Source organism: Mytilus galloprovincialis, chromosome 2, assembly GCF_965363235.1.
Source record: "Mytilus galloprovincialis chromosome 2, xbMytGall1.hap1.1, whole genome shotgun sequence".
NCBI lineage: Eukaryota > Metazoa > Mollusca > Bivalvia > Mytilida > Mytilidae > Mytilus > Mytilus galloprovincialis.
Window position 1 is genome coordinate 69,778,627 of NC_134839.1, and position 16,147 is coordinate 69,794,773.

Consider the following 16,147-nt stretch of genomic DNA (forward strand, 5'->3'; position numbering starts at 1 on the left):
GCACTTATCATTGCTAGTTAGTGTGTGAACAATCGACAAAAAATTTAGATGAATTATCGGGACTTCATGAAATGCTACAAACAAACATTGCTATCCATATGGAAATTGCTAGATTATAATTTAGCAATACACATGTACTGATGTATTAAATTTCCCAATAATTAAAACATTGCAAAAATTTCTGAATTAACAGTATTAATAAACTATGCATAAAATTTAAACATATTTAACCAAACCTTCTGTAAAAATGTTAAAATCTGATGTTACAGAAATGCATGAATAGTTGAAACAGCATTAATTAAAAGTTACAAATGCAAAGGAGTAAGTCCGGTAAGGACCAATTTTGGCCTCAAATTTCATGTTCATCTGAAGAAAGATTTTGACCACTTTTTAAACACTTAATTGTCTATTTCATTTGAATCAATTAGTTTATGTTAAAGATTTTAACTGATTTAGTCATTAAAAACGATCCGATTCAAGCTCAAAAATGAAAAATCTACCAAATATGCCAAAAAATGTCACTTTTCAGATGGTTTTTGTCAAAAATGAAAGTGGCCGCATCCGTGTTCATCCTCAACCTTTATATATGTTATGTATTATCATAAAATACAACTTACATTTCAATATTAAGGATGAACACGAATGCGGCCACTTTCGTTTTACACAAAAACCGTCTAAAATTTAACTAAAATGCTAGAATTGTGAAGATTTCAGTAATTTAGCATGACTTAATGGTGCTAGTACCCAATATGTGTGCATTGTATAGTCAAAAACAGCCCATATTTATGTAGCAGAAGCATTCTACTGTTCAATAAATAAATAAAAGTTTACATTTGAATAATTCTGTAAAACTGCTATATTTTGGGGCCAAAAAGGGGTCTTACATGACCTACTCCTTTAGAGAAAAGGTATATATGGCAGGAAAATCAATTCATTGTAAGTGTTTAAAGTTAGGCATATAACAACCAATAGATGTGATACAATTTGACCAATATTCATACAGAATATCAGTATAGACATATATATGTATAAAAATCCATTTCCTGACTTTTGCCCCTAAATAGGACTGCAAATATCTACAAAAATATTATAAGTGTCATCATCGTTTTAAAGTCTGAAGACACAAATATTTTTTTACAAGTAACTGAAGTATAACAGAGCTGATTGATCTGTATAAAATTTTCAATAATTTTCCTTTGAAAAAAATAAAGGCTGGTGTTCATATTGTGGATTGTGGCGGCATCCATAGCTGTAAAAGGACAAAAAGTGGTACAAACAGGTGTTTTCACTATTTTCTATGTACAGCATTTATTCTGAATCAGCTTTTATTGCAGCTGTTTTGGAATTCTCTATTAAATTTTTTTCCTGAAATATTGAACAGAGGTAGCTTTTAAAGTTCCAAGTTGTAGAAGCAAAATCAGTGTTGACCTCAAAATTGCACAAAGAAGACCATTGTCATTGAAAAGCAATACATGCATGTATTTATGCAAGATGGGGAAAAATGTAACTACATGCAGATATGAGCAAACCAACATTTTTTCTTTTTAAATCATTTATTTAATAAATGAATCGATAAATAAAATAGATAAATTGCAATACATGTTAGTTAATATCTTTAATCTTTTTGAATTAGAATCTATTTACAACTGGGTCAAAAATATATCAATAAAATTATACTTCAGCAGTTTATCTAAAACTTCAGCATAAACAATTAACTTAAAACAACTGACCTCTCTTTAAGATAAAAGCCATGTTCTTGCACACCTTTCAGAATCTACAAAATCTTATCTATACCGGTCTTCATCTTAAATAATTAAGATTCCACAAAATTGGCACTAGTATCAAAATCAGTTAGCTTGAAGTTTTATGTGATATCAAAGACATGCTGTTCAATTTTTTGCAAGAAATTCATATACACAGTTGCCATGGAAATTGTTTTTATAAAGTAAAATAATAGTTTGGAATCGGTAAAAACATTTGTTAATGGTACTCTGCACCAATAATCAGTAGTGATAAGCAATATAATTAATATGTTGTTATGTAACACAGACAATGAGAACCACATGTTTGTATTACACTACTGATTGACTTTGCTCAACTGGTAAAGTGGCTAGGTACGATAATTCTTACCTATTCACAGATCAAATGGAACATATTGTTCAGTTTTGAGTCCAACATCCCCTTTAAAGTCACTCTATTTAACCATTTTATTTGTGTGTCACTCATGTGTCATGTGTAATTTTGATATGATTCAGCTTACCTGTCCTTGATGTGACTTTGTTTATCAGTTTAATGAACCAAGTCTTAAAAAGGACCAAAACTTTCAGGTCATCTAAAAATGACTGAAATTGTGTGAAAAAAATATTGATCCTTGGGTGGAACTAGCTAAGCTATCTTTCAGAGAACCTGAATTTGGTAAAACAAAAAAATAAACCTTTAAAGTAAATCCTGCAAATCCATACTACTTACAAGTTTCATTGTCACAACCATCAGGGAAACTGGCCAACTGGTCATCAGCTTGGGCAGACTGAAAACTTATCTTATGGCATACTTCAAAAGCTTGTCCAATGGTTCGTACAATTCGCATAGCTTGGCTCTGTAAAAATTAAAATGCAATTATTACTTAGCTGTATGGGTATCTTATACTAGACCACAGTTCTAATATTCCACTTGCAATAGCCATTATTTGATCCTCTTATGCTTGATAAAGACATCTTCACTTGTTTCAATAGTGAAGGATGAACTGCTGACTAATCCAGAAGAGTTTACCCCTAGTTTTCAGTGTACCTTATAAAGTCATAAGAAACGAGTGAGTGGTGAAAAAAAATGTTTATCCAATTCTTGATGCATGTGCATATCATAAACTAAGTCCTCCGTGCACGATTTTCTCATTTTTTACGCAAATATATCATATAATCGTCAATTTTTTTTTCTCTCTGTCTGTTATGATTTAACAAATATGGCTGCTCATTAAATGCCGTGTTTTGAAGCCGAAATTTACTGATTGTCAGCTTAGAGTAAACAAATAACAAAAAGCATGGGTATGGAGCACGTGTTTAACATGTACAATCAGAAATTTGTTTATTCTAATGACAGATCCATGCGTATTACGATCACCGGATTTTTTACGAGGATGGTTATGCTCAGGTCACTATGCATACGGAAAATATGTCGGCGAATTGCTGGAAGTAGCAATTAAAAATCAGTAAACTTCTTCTAAATGTGGACAAATTAAAGAATTTTCCTCAGAAAAAAGTATATGTACATAAGTTGTATAATGAAAACTATCCAATTAGTTATAAAAAACATATGCATAATTTTTTTAATTTGAGGTTTCTTATGACTTTAACCATAAGTGGAATAATCCAATGCCAAAAGTCAGTCTTCTAACCATGTCTTTCCCACAATTAAATTACTAAAATTACAATGTTCTAAGGTAACTGTGCTGCACATGTTTGAAATGTCCAAGGGTAATAAGATAAAAAAAAAAAAATGTTTTTTGGGATCTTTCAGATTTATATAAATATCTACAAGAAATGTAGGCATGAGATTGATTTCAATGTTGTTTCAATGTAAATTTTATTTTTCAAAGGGCATAAGTCAGGCTTAATAAGTTGGTCAGCTCTATTTCAAGACTTGAGATTTAAGCCTGATATAATTTCATAAAATTTCTAAAAGAAATGTAAATGAGAGAGTGCTTACTAAAATGAAATATAATTTATATTCCCAAGGGGAAGAACTCTTTTAAGAAAAGCTGATTGGCACTGGCAACTAAGACATTGTTGATATAAACCTATCATGTAAATTTCATAAATATCTGGCAAAATTGTACACAATTTGAGTGCTAAAAATCCAATTTTCTATATAATTTAGATTTCCAAGGGACATAACTCCTGTTGAAATAATTTATCAGTGCTGACTTTCAAACTTATCCTAAACATTACTGAGATAAAACAAGGATTTGTATAGTTAGTTACTATACAAATCCTTGGATAAACCTATGACACGATCAAATTTCATAATAATCCACTGAAATGTAGGCTTGAATGTGTTTACAATTTTATTTTCCATATAATTTATATTTTTAAGGGCATGACTCTTTAAGTTGTTTGGCACTGATTTTCAAACTTGTCCAAGACAGAGCTGATATAAATCTTTTAATATAAATTTCATAAAAATCTGGCAAGAATTGTACACATGAGAGAGCTTACAGACCAGATGAATAGATGCCTGGTATTTCTATGTCCCATGAACTTCAATGCACAGAAGGAAAACAAATCATGAAATTGTAAAAGCTTAAAAAGTCTGTATACCAAAAGGCAAAATTTTAGAAAGTTGAATCTAAATATTTTGTCTTGACGACTTCTATACCATATCAACTTTATTTCTTATATTCTTCTGACTTTAAAAAAAAAAGCTATTTATGCATGTATTTCACTATGATTATCTACATAAAATAAACACGCAAATAATGCAATGTTAAAAACTTAACTGACTAAAAGCCAAATAGATATGGGATGTACTAACCTTTTTAGAAGTTTTTGGTATCCAATATCCATGACAACATGCCATTTTTCAAACATTTGTTAACAGAACGTTTTATAAGTCTTCTTTTATCACATACAATTAATTTTAACAGTTTTCACCTTTCCATTATAAACATAAAACCTTGAGATAAATAATGTATGTAAAAAAAAAGTGAAAATAAGGATGATTTCTTATTTTCTAATATAAATCATAAAGATAATCAAATATAAGTAGATGCTGAGATAATAAAAGTGAAGAAACAGATGGTAAGTTTTATGTGTATTGGCTTCTAATTTGTTTGGAAGTGTATTATTATCTGGAAGAGAAAGACTCATCTTGACAAGATGATTGGTATGAAACATCTGTTTAACAAGTACAGGTTAGTTTGTGGTATGTAACTTCTGTTTAACACCAGTTTAACACTGTGATATATATATGGCAAGTACAGTATAAGTTGCGATATCTAGGATCACTGGCTTTGCCACTGTTTGGTACAATAATCGTTCTAAAAATTCAGAACATCCATGCTGTGGCCAGAATCCAGACATATGTTGCTGGATTGCATATCTCCTATAAGTCCATTCATTTGATTGTTGGTTTTTAAAGATACTGAATACATTTACTGGTTGAAAGAAATTACCAGACTTGAGGGTATCACTATCTATCTGTGAAATATTGACCTTTCCAATTACAGCTGAGATTTTAACTTTACTTAATTTTGCATCAAGTTCATTGAAAACTGTTTTCTTTTTTCTTAGAGGGGCAAAAGCTGCAAGATATTAAAAATAAAATATGATTTTCTTTTGTCAAATCTTTGAATGAAAAAAAAATAGTGAACTCATATTCACTTTTAGCAGCCAGTTAGTTTCAAATTTATCAAAACAAGCTAAGAAACGTCAACAATGAATTATTCACTTGCAAGTAAATATTTCCACCTCATTGAATAAGTATTGATGTGATCATCAATTCAATTTTAGCTAAAGATGGATTATCCATGAATTATGCATGTTCAGTTATTATAAGGAAAAGAATGTCAACATTGAAAGTGAAACATAGGAATATCATTTGATTGACTGATTTGATCCACAAAATCTCATTCTGATACAGCTAAAAACAATGATTAATATATATTTTTAACATATAATACGAAATTAAACAAACCTAGAACCAGGTGCTCAGCAGGGCGCAGCTTTAAACGACCCCAGTGGTCGAACCCTGAACAGTTTGGGCAAATTTGTTCACAATATTCAAGCTTGATACTGTCTGAATTTGGATTGTGATAAAAATTTTGACATAATATAGGTTTTTGTCACCAACAAAATGTGGTCAAAGATCTAACAAATCTATTGCACAATACTGTGCAATCGAAGATTTCTTCTTGAAACTTTTCAAAATTCAAAATTCGAAAAATTTTGAAAGAAAAAGGAATCCCTTAAAAAAATGGTAAACAAAAAATCCCCCCACCCAACTTTTTGAAACCCCCCTTGGAGCAATAACCCTTAAACTCAATTCCATGCTTTCTTTTGTAATATTGAACCTTTAGTACAATTTCAGAGAGATCCATACACCTAAACACAAGTTATTGTCATGATTGTTTGGAAACTAGAAACATGCTTCTTTTTGGCCCTTATTTTTGGCCCCTAATTCCTACATATTTTGGGCAATTAACCCAAAACTAAATCCCAGCCTCCCCTTTATTATATGGTACATTGTGGTACAATTTCAGAGAGATCCATACAATTACACACAAGTTATTGGCTGAAAACTAGGAAAATTCTTGTTTTGACCCCTTTTTGGCCCTTAATTCCTAAATTTTGGCCCCATAACCCCTAAAATGAATCCAACCCTTCTACTTGTGGTTTTTCAAACATTGTGGTATAATTCCAGAGCAATTGAAATGCTTGTACACAAGCTATTATCCTGAAACTAGAAAAAAGTTTGTTTTGGGCCCTTTTTTCCAAAACGGTTTGGACCATCATCCCAAAAATCGATCCCAACCTTCCTTTTGTGGTATTAAACCTTTTGATAAAATTTCATAAAGATCTATTAACTTAAACTAATGTTATTATCCGGAAACCAATTTGTCTTCGGACGACGCAGACAATGACGATGACGCAAACAACGACGACATCATACCATTATACAATCCCAAAAAAATTTTGGGGTTGTATAAAAATACAATTGCACGAGTTGGCTATCTATTTATGTTTATATCACTTATATGACCGTTGGGAGTCTTCAGAGGTCAACTCAATAGTTAATGAATTTGACAGCCAATGCCCCTTCAACTTTCAAGATTGTTTTCTAGTTCAATAAAATAACTCCTAATTTGAATACCAATTTTATTCAGATTGTTTGAAATTCATTTTTCTGATGATGCAGAGTTGATCACATTTTTTTTTGTGGGTATGTCTCAACATATTGGCAAGACTACATAATTGTATTAGGTTATCTAAGTACAATGAGTCCAGTTGATACAATATGGATTTTCAAAATCCTTTTATTTTAATTTCAGTGACTTATTATTTTCATGGTATAGTTTGAAATAGATAAATAAGAAGGTGTTTAATAAATCTGGAGTTGACATTACGGCACAGATGTTCTATAACTTATCATTCTTGTTTCTATTTTCTGCAGATCAAGTTTTGTTTTTTTGTTTTTCAGAATGTATGTTTATTTCATCTCAAAGGATTCAGATTCATAAAATGCTTTAAAAAATGTATGACAGATCTCTCTGATAATCCTTCAAAGCTCATGCAATGGTTAAAAAAACAAAACATTTATCAGACTTTAAGAAATTCTAGAAAGACTGCCAATGTAAACACACAAGATTAATATTTCTAAGTAAAACAATGGATAACAGCTTTTAATATTTTCAAATCCTACATATCTGTTTGTCAAATGAGTCTGTACAAGAAAATCCAGTCTAAACATCAACAAATCTGCTGCAGTTATCAGTAGGATAAGACATGTTCTAGACACATCAAAGCTGACAAAACAGGATATACCATAACATCAAAATCATAGCAAATAAATCTCTTCTCATTAAACTTATATTATCAGAAATATTTTTTCAAAATAATGATTGATGAATAGAATTGCCATATGTTTACTGCACTAGCTATCAATAATCAAAAATACATTACCGTAATGGTAGAAAGAATTTTATTGAAAGGTTTATTTTTTTGTTTATAAATTTAATTTTTTGTTCATACTTTGCTTAATTCTAGTTGTTTTGAGATTTTTTTCAGAGAAAACTGTTTTTTTATAAATTTTGAAGATGAATTTGTGTTCATTGTTCAGTGATCCATGGAATCTGGGTCAATACCCTTATTTTGAAGTATTTCCAAACAGGTTAATTTATAATGGACAAGTGTACACAGTTTCTATTTGAAAAGACACCACAAACTACCTTAAACAAAGACTTTGACCTGACATTGGACAGACAGAGGAACAGACCCAAAACCATTATGTCCATCTACTATCATATACATGGCATCACAAATTCATAGACTGATTTCAAAGGAAGAGATACATGGATGAAGGTCAACGAGATTGCACAATAGCCAATATATAATCATTCATTACACTTATGTAAAATGCAGGAACTGTTATTTCATTGCAAACAAGAAAAATAATGATCCATCAAGCAAAATGTCAATTACAGAGTAGAACGTAATCTACATTTCAAATCATTCTAAACTGATTGAAAAGTCAGACAAAATTGATCAATTTCTTCTTAGTTTTGATCTTTCCTTGGGTTAATTAGCTGATGAAAATGAAAATTGATCTGAATCATTAGGTAAAATACCACAAATTGAACTCTTCCAAATGCTGTAACTGTAAATTGTCCAATCAAGAATTCTCCAAGACTATCTGACTTTTTTTACGGATCATTATCCTCATAAACAAAGGAACGTTTTGTATAATAAAATTGGACTAAATGACATTCAATATAAGTAGCAGATGCAGGAAATAAGAAAACATACACAAAAATGTTTCTTTTTCTTCTTATGAAACGGCTGGAATACGATATCTTTACTTTTTCTTCTAATGAAATGGTTGCAATATAATAACTTTACCTTCTCTTAGCTTTGATAAATCAAACTTCTCATTTATTGTATTGGTAAAAAAAAAAGGATATGGGGTATATATATTACAATGAATTTTGTACCACGAACATTTCATTTACTTAAATGACAATTTCATTTACCAGTAGATGTTTTTTTTTCAACATACAGAAAGAATTCTCAAACACTTTTATATCATACAGGCTCTTTAACACAAATCAATACAATACTGTAGTATTGCATAAATTCTACTCTATCAAAGAAGTGTTAAGGACTAGATATTTTTTTAATGTTGTATATAAGCATTTAAGAATGGAAGACTCTTTGAAAGAAATAATAAAATTTAAAGTTTAATTCATAATTAAAGTCAGTGGTAAATATATAGTCTAGTCCAATAGTTTTGTTCTTCTGATAAGTCTGTGCATTTAGTTTATTTTACAGTAAATGAATGCAATTATTTTTAAAAAATAATACATGTGTAGCAGGACATTTATCAATAAATGATCAAAATTGTTTATTATGGGTAAAAAATTCTAAAAGACTTAAAGGGTTCTATTATTGGTTTCAAGGTAATATACAGAAAGGCTAAATGGTAAATCCTTAACTAGTAAAAACTGCCTGCCACAAGTTAACACACTAGTGTTGAAAGTGGCGTTAATCACCAACCAACCAATCAATCAATCAATGATCAAAATTGTTTATTATGAGAAAAAAATTCTAAAAGACTTAAAGGGTTTGTTTGAAGATTTCAAGGCACGTAGAAACAAAACAGAGAGATTCTGAAATTTGAAGCATTTTTACTTCCGCCAAATTTCCCCAATTCACAACATTCTATCCTTATGTGCAATTTTCAGACATCATGACCATGTTGATACAATAAGTGATCATCAGATAAGACATAATCTTTAAAAGCAGCTTCATAGGAATAAGAAAAACCCAGCTTGATTTCAATAAACACAAGATTGTATAAATGACGAGTTGACTAAATTTAAAATTTTCTAAGACCAGTATTCTAATTCACTAACTTTAAAATTTTCTTAGACGAGTATTCTAATTGGGACCAGTATTCTAATACTGGTCTAAGAAAATTTTAAAGTTAGACGACCTATCATATATACCAATTTTGTGTTTGAACCAGACGCCCGTTTCATCTACAAAAGACTCATCAGTGACGCTCGAATCATAGACAGTTAAAAAGGCCAAATAACATGAGACTTTAAAGAGCATTCTGAGGACCAAAAATTCCTAAAAGTTTTGCCAAATGCAGCTTTAGTAATCTTTTCTTTAGGTAGAAAAGCCTTAGTATTTAAAAAATGTAAACAGTTAATTTATGATTATTCAAATTTTGTAAAGAATTAATTTACAATAGTTGGTAATTTTTGTCTCTATTAAAAAAGCAAAACAGCATTTATAGCTGTCATTTGGACTCAGTAAAATAATGTTTTTGTTGTTTTCCCTTAGTGTAAGAAAACATTCTTATTAAACTGTATGACAACACACCCCATCAGCACTTCGTAACAGACTGACATATAGGAATTCAAAATCACTAATTTCAAACTATTCTGTAATAAAGTGATTCAAAATAGAGTGTGGCATGTTCTAACAGTGTCAATATAGTTCAATTTTCTTCATTGAATATCTCATTTCAAAGAAGTGTTATTGCAATATAGTGACTATTTTGAAGATGGTAGACAAATGAATTGACAGGCTTTTTATACCTTCCTAGTTCTTGTTATATAATTATTTTTTTTATAAATTTGAAAAGATTTTAATTAAAATGTCATTTCATGATCTGACCTTTATTTCAAACTGAAAATGAATAACATGTCATATATTATTACTTCCTTACTTCATTAACAGAGCTCATATCTTACATGCCTCCTAAGATATATTTCAATTAATGTAACATAAAAGAGAATTTGAGAAACACAGACCTTAACAAAAGGAAGGATGGATAGATGCTTGCAGTTCAGCAGCAACTTTTACAGTTTTATTCAGGATGAGAGCAAGTTAATGTATTATAAAGATGCACCCTGTTTTGCATATTGATGGACATGCTCAGTCATAATGTCTTGTGTACTAGTTCAGAAGGTAACAGTTAGCAGCAAATGCAAATTTTAAGAAAAACTTTGGGTCATGTCTGTCACATTTATTTTTCTCATAAATTGTTTTGTTATAAATTAGGTAGTTAGTTTTCTCTATTTTAAATGTTTCAGATTTTCATATTGGGGCCTTTTAAAGCAGACTATACAGCAAGGGGTTTTCTCATTGTTGAAGGTCATATATATAGGGTTGACTACAATTTCTTTCATTTAGTTCATTCGAACTTTGTTGAATTAAGTTGTCTCAATGTATACAATAAACCAACTTGTTTTCGCGGATACTTTATTTCGCGTTTTACCCTTTCTAAACCACTTCACGGCTATTTAGTTTCGCGATTTTCTGATTTATTTGGTGTAGTAACAGAAAATATTCAAGTTTTGATAATTGCGAAGATTAATATTCACATTATTTTTCTGTTCGTGAAAGTCGCGAAAAATAAATCGCTCTCATAATAAGTTGTTTTTACTCTCTAAAATCAAGAAATTTCTAAATATTGATCTAAGAAAATTATTTTATAATGGTTATATTCTCCCACTGATAGATTATTGTTGTATTATTTGGAGTGGTTGTGCTAAAAATGAGCTAGTCAGAATAATAAAATTGCAAAAAAGGGCTGCAAGACTTATTTTAGATGCTGATCCACTTTCATCATCAGCTCCACTGTTTAAACACCTGTGATGGATGACAGTAGAGAACAGAATCTCATACCACAAATCAGTTTTGATGCATAAATGCCTTAAGAATGAAGCCCCTGTATATCTCACTGAAAAGTTTAAAGAAATGCCAGAAATAAACCAATATTGTTTGAGAAATGCCTCTTGCAAAAATTTACAAGTTCCAAAAGCCAAAACAGAGCTTTATAAGAAATCTTTTATATATTCAGGATCTATTTTATGGAATAACTTACCAATATCCCTGAAAAAATCAACCTCAAGTACAAGCTCATTCAAAAAAGATTTAAAAAATTACTTGATGGAACATTAAGAAGCTGTGCGTTTTTTATATGCATAATAATTTTCACACACTTACACAAACTTATGATATTGTTGATGCCAATACTATACATGTCATATATGAATTTGTAACTTTTACCTGTTTTGAAAATTGTATATTTCATAACAATTTTTTATTTTATTATTCATGTATGTGTGTCTGTTTGATATTTTGTAATTGTTTGTTATATTTCATTGTATTTTATGAGGGCCTCAGGGAAGATTAGCTTTACAGCTAACTGTGTAACCCTCTTTAAATAAAGAATTATTATTATTATTATAATTATTTTTATTATTTTACAGTATCACATGAAAATGTTTTTCAGTTATATTTAAGGGAAATTAATAGCAAATATTATTACTCTATTCCATACAGTTTGTAGTAACCATTTAAATCCAATAACATATTTAAGTTTTTTCTCTAAATTTTCTTTTTTTTATACCACCATGAAGGACACTTTCACAATTTCAGAAAAGCATAGTTAAATTTATTGCATTTTAGAACAGAGCAAATTTTGAAAGTATGTCAAGTGAAATTTTTGAAAACAAAAGCAATTACAATCATACAACAGATGAGATCAGTTAAGGGCATACCTCAAAGCATGACGAAACAGTCAGGTTTATTATCTTAGAAATACATTACATGCATGTTTCATTAGAATCAGTAATTTTGATAGGCTGTCAACAATCACAAGGCACTCCAATATCATATTTTATTTCCCTATCAAATACAGTAGCTATGACAGCACCTGTTATCTGTGACAATGTTAAAACAATTCATTGAAAAACAGAAGAAAAGCTTGATATAACTCTTAAGTTCATGGTTGTAGCATAAAATGTAATTATAAAAATTGAATGCTTTATTTCATTATTCAACAGAATTTTTAAAATGTTGATCATGCTCACAATTTTAATATGAGGCACTTCTGCCCACCATACAAAATGTTGCTGGTAATTGAAGTCAAAATAACTGGGAAATATTCAGACAAAAATACTTTAGAGTTTACATAAGATATGAAAGATTTAGGTAAGTTTACTTTGGTTTACCTGAGATCTGAATGATTCAGGTAAGTTTACTTTGGTTTACCTGAGATCTGAATGAATCAGGTAAGTTTACTTTGGTTTACCTGAGATCTGAATGAATCAGGTAAGTTTTCTTTGGTTTACCTGAGATCTGAATGATTCAGGTAAGTTTATTTTGGTTTAACTGAGATCTGAATGATTCAGGTAAGTTTACTTTGGATTACCTGAGATCTGAATGATTCAGGTAAGTTAACTTTGGTTTACCTGAGATCTTTATGATTTAGGTAAGTTTACTTGGGTTTACCTGAGATCTGAATGATTCAGGTTAGTTTACTTGAGTTTACCTGAAAGATCTGAATGATTCAGATAAGTTCCCTTTGAGTTTACCTGAAAGATCTGAATGATTCAGGTAAATTTACTTTGGTTTACCCGAGATCTTTATGATTCAGGTAAGTTTACTTTGGATTACCTGAGATCTTTTAATGATTTAAGTAAGTTTACTTTGGTTTACCTGAGATCTGAATGATTCAAGTAAGTTTACTTTAGTTTACCTCAGATCTGAATGATTAAAGTAAGTTTACTTTGGTTTACCGGAGATCTGAATAATTTAAACAAGTTTACTTGGGTTTACCTGAGACTTTAATGATTCAGGTAATTTCACTTTTGTTTACAAAGATCAAATATTTTTATTGCAATGATTGTCAGTTGTTTTAAACTCATCTTGTCATAATCTGAACAGCAATAAACTATGAACATGTTCAGTTGATCTTGGTGATAAAATTTTCAAACAAATAATAAGAGCAGAGTTAATTTGCCAATATGTTTGGAATAATACCAATCAAAATGCAATAACTTCAAATAATGTGGTATACTTCATTACACAATGCGAACAGCAACTTCCAATTTACATAAACAAAACAAGTAAGTTATATCATTTAAATACAATAAATAATGGAAAATACCAATTTCTAGTTGATTCTCAATTTGCAATTTGTTTTAATTTGTTATTGAAACAGATGATTAACTTCTATCACAAGTTAGCATGCTATTTGTAATCTTGTTTAATGCAGCTATTCAATTTGATTTAATTGTCCTCAACATACAAGATCAACTTGCTGGAACTGTTTAAATGTATTTATAGTATCTTTAAAATTTGTTTTTGCCAGGAATTTTTATTGTTAAATGAATATAGAATGAATGTAAATGAAGTTGAGTGAGGTAGCGATCTTGTAAAATAATTATAAAATATATAGGGTTTTTTGATGTTACTCAATTTTTTAACTGTCTGAAAATTATTCACAGTACAGAATACTCACATAAAGCTTGTTAATAAATATAAAAGAGAGTAAAATGCAACAAAAATTAAACTGAGACAGATGAATCCAAACACTGACAAAAAGTCCTAAACCAGTATACCTCCTTCCTTTAAAGCACAGGAATAATCTTCCATAAAATCAGTAAGTATAGTGGTGTGTCAAATGAAAAATCTCATGTTATTCATCAAAACTACAGGTAAATAATGAAAGTAGTGAAGTACAGTTTTAAATGAAAACCAAATTAACTTTCCTTTTTATGTTGTTCAAATACATGTAACTTCCAATATTAATTTTTAAAGTAACCATCATAATGAAGATTTATGTAAAAGTATACTTCACCGCAGTATAAACTCATCTGACATAAACATTACCAATACTTTATCACTGTCTAATTGTTTTACTCATCCATTTTGTCATCATGTCAAATTATTCATCATTATCCTATTCTAATCCACTTACACAAATCAGAAAACAGCTTACAAATAACACTTATTTTCAAGAAGTACAGGACCACAGGAAAAACTGACCCAATTTTGACTTCAGACAAGGAATGAATGGAAAAAATATGAACATATATCAGGGCTCATTATTTTGAAGAAAAATCATGCTAAAGGTTGTGTGTTTATTATTTCATAGAGATATCAGGTCCAAGCTAGTGTGTTTATTATTATTTATCGCACCATGGGTAAAATATCACGTTGTGATTGGTTTAACGCCCTCACGTGGTGACCCCCTATGAGACCGTATGGGGTTAGTAGATTTCATATGGGGTTCATGACGCATTAATGGTGACGTCAATTATCGATGTTGTTGTGCTTCATTGTTTATTTTTCAACATTACGCAGCAGAAAAAGTCCAGCGTGCGATAAATTCGTTATACAGCTTACTACTGACCCCCTACGGACCATAAGGGGTGAATAAAATCCATAGGGGATTCGGCCTCCGGCCTCACCCCCTATGAATTTTACTAACCCTCTATGGATCCGTATGGGGTCAGTAGCGAACCATATAACTTATAATAGAGATATCAGGCTCAGGCTAGTGTGTGTTCATTATTTTGTAGAGATATCAGGTCTAAGCTAGTGTGGGTGTTCATTATTTTGTAGAGATATCAGGCCCAAGCTTAGTGGGTTGATTATTCTATAGAGACATCAGGTTCAAGCTAGTGTGTGTTCATATTTGTAGAGATATCAGGCTCAAGTTAGAGTATGTTCATTATTCTGTAGAGATATCAGGCCCAAGCTAGTGTGTGTTCATTATTCTGTAGTGATATCAGGCCCAAGCTTAGTGTGTTCATTATTTGATAGAGATATCAGACTCAAGATAGTGTGTGTTCGTTATTCTATAGAGATATCAGACTCAAGCTAGTGTGTGTTCGTTATTCTATAGAGACATCAGGCTCAAGCTAGTTTGTGTTCTTTATTCTGTAGAGATATCAGGCCCAAGCTAGTGTGTGTTCATTATTCTGTAGAGATATCAGGCCCAAGCTTAGTGGATTCCTTATCCTGTAGAGATATCAGGCCCAAGCTTAGTGGGTTCCTTATCCTGTAGAGATATCAGGCCCAAATTAGTGTGTGTTCATTATTCTATAGAGATAACAGGTCCAAACTAGCATGCTGATTATCCTGTATAGATATCAGGCTCAGGCTAGTGTGTTATCATTATCCTGTATAGATATCAGGCCCCAGTTGGAGTATGTTCATTACTCTGTAGAGAAATCAGGCTCAAGCTAGAGTATGTTCATTACCCTGTATGAATATCAGGCCAAAGTTAGAGCATGTTCATTATTCTGTAGAGATATCAGGCTCAAGTTAGAGTATGTTCATTATTCTGTAGAGATATCAGGCTCAAGTTAGAGTATGTTCATTATTTTGTAGAGATATCAGGCTCAAGTTAGAGTATGTTCATTATTTTGTAGAGATATCAGGCTCGAGTTAGAGTATGTTCATTATCCTGTATGAATATCAGGCCAAAGTTAGAGTATGTTCATTATTCTGTAGAGATATCAGGCTCAAGTTAGAGTATGTTCATTATTCTATAGAGATAACAGGTCCAAACTAGCATGCTGATTATCCTGTATAGATATCAGGCTCAGGCTAGTGTGTTATCATTATCC

The 16,147-nt window shown here is 30.7% G+C and overlaps 1 protein-coding gene across 3 annotated transcripts in view; it reads right to left on the reverse strand.

The window, feature by feature from the left end:
* LOC143064274 (carboxyl-terminal PDZ ligand of neuronal nitric oxide synthase protein-like) overlaps window positions 1-16,147 on the reverse strand; it is a 93,170-nt gene that overhangs the window by 10,922 nt on the left and 66,101 nt on the right. For all 3 annotated transcript variants that reach the window (XR_012975211.1, XM_076237009.1, XM_076237010.1), the window contains one exon: window positions 2,470-2,596. Coding sequence is in view for 2 of the 3 variants with exons in the window: in XM_076237009.1 (XP_076093124.1) it covers window positions 2,470-2,596 (127 nt within the window). In the remaining variant the exon portion in view is untranslated. The remainder of the gene's footprint in view (window positions 1-2,469; window positions 2,597-16,147) is intronic.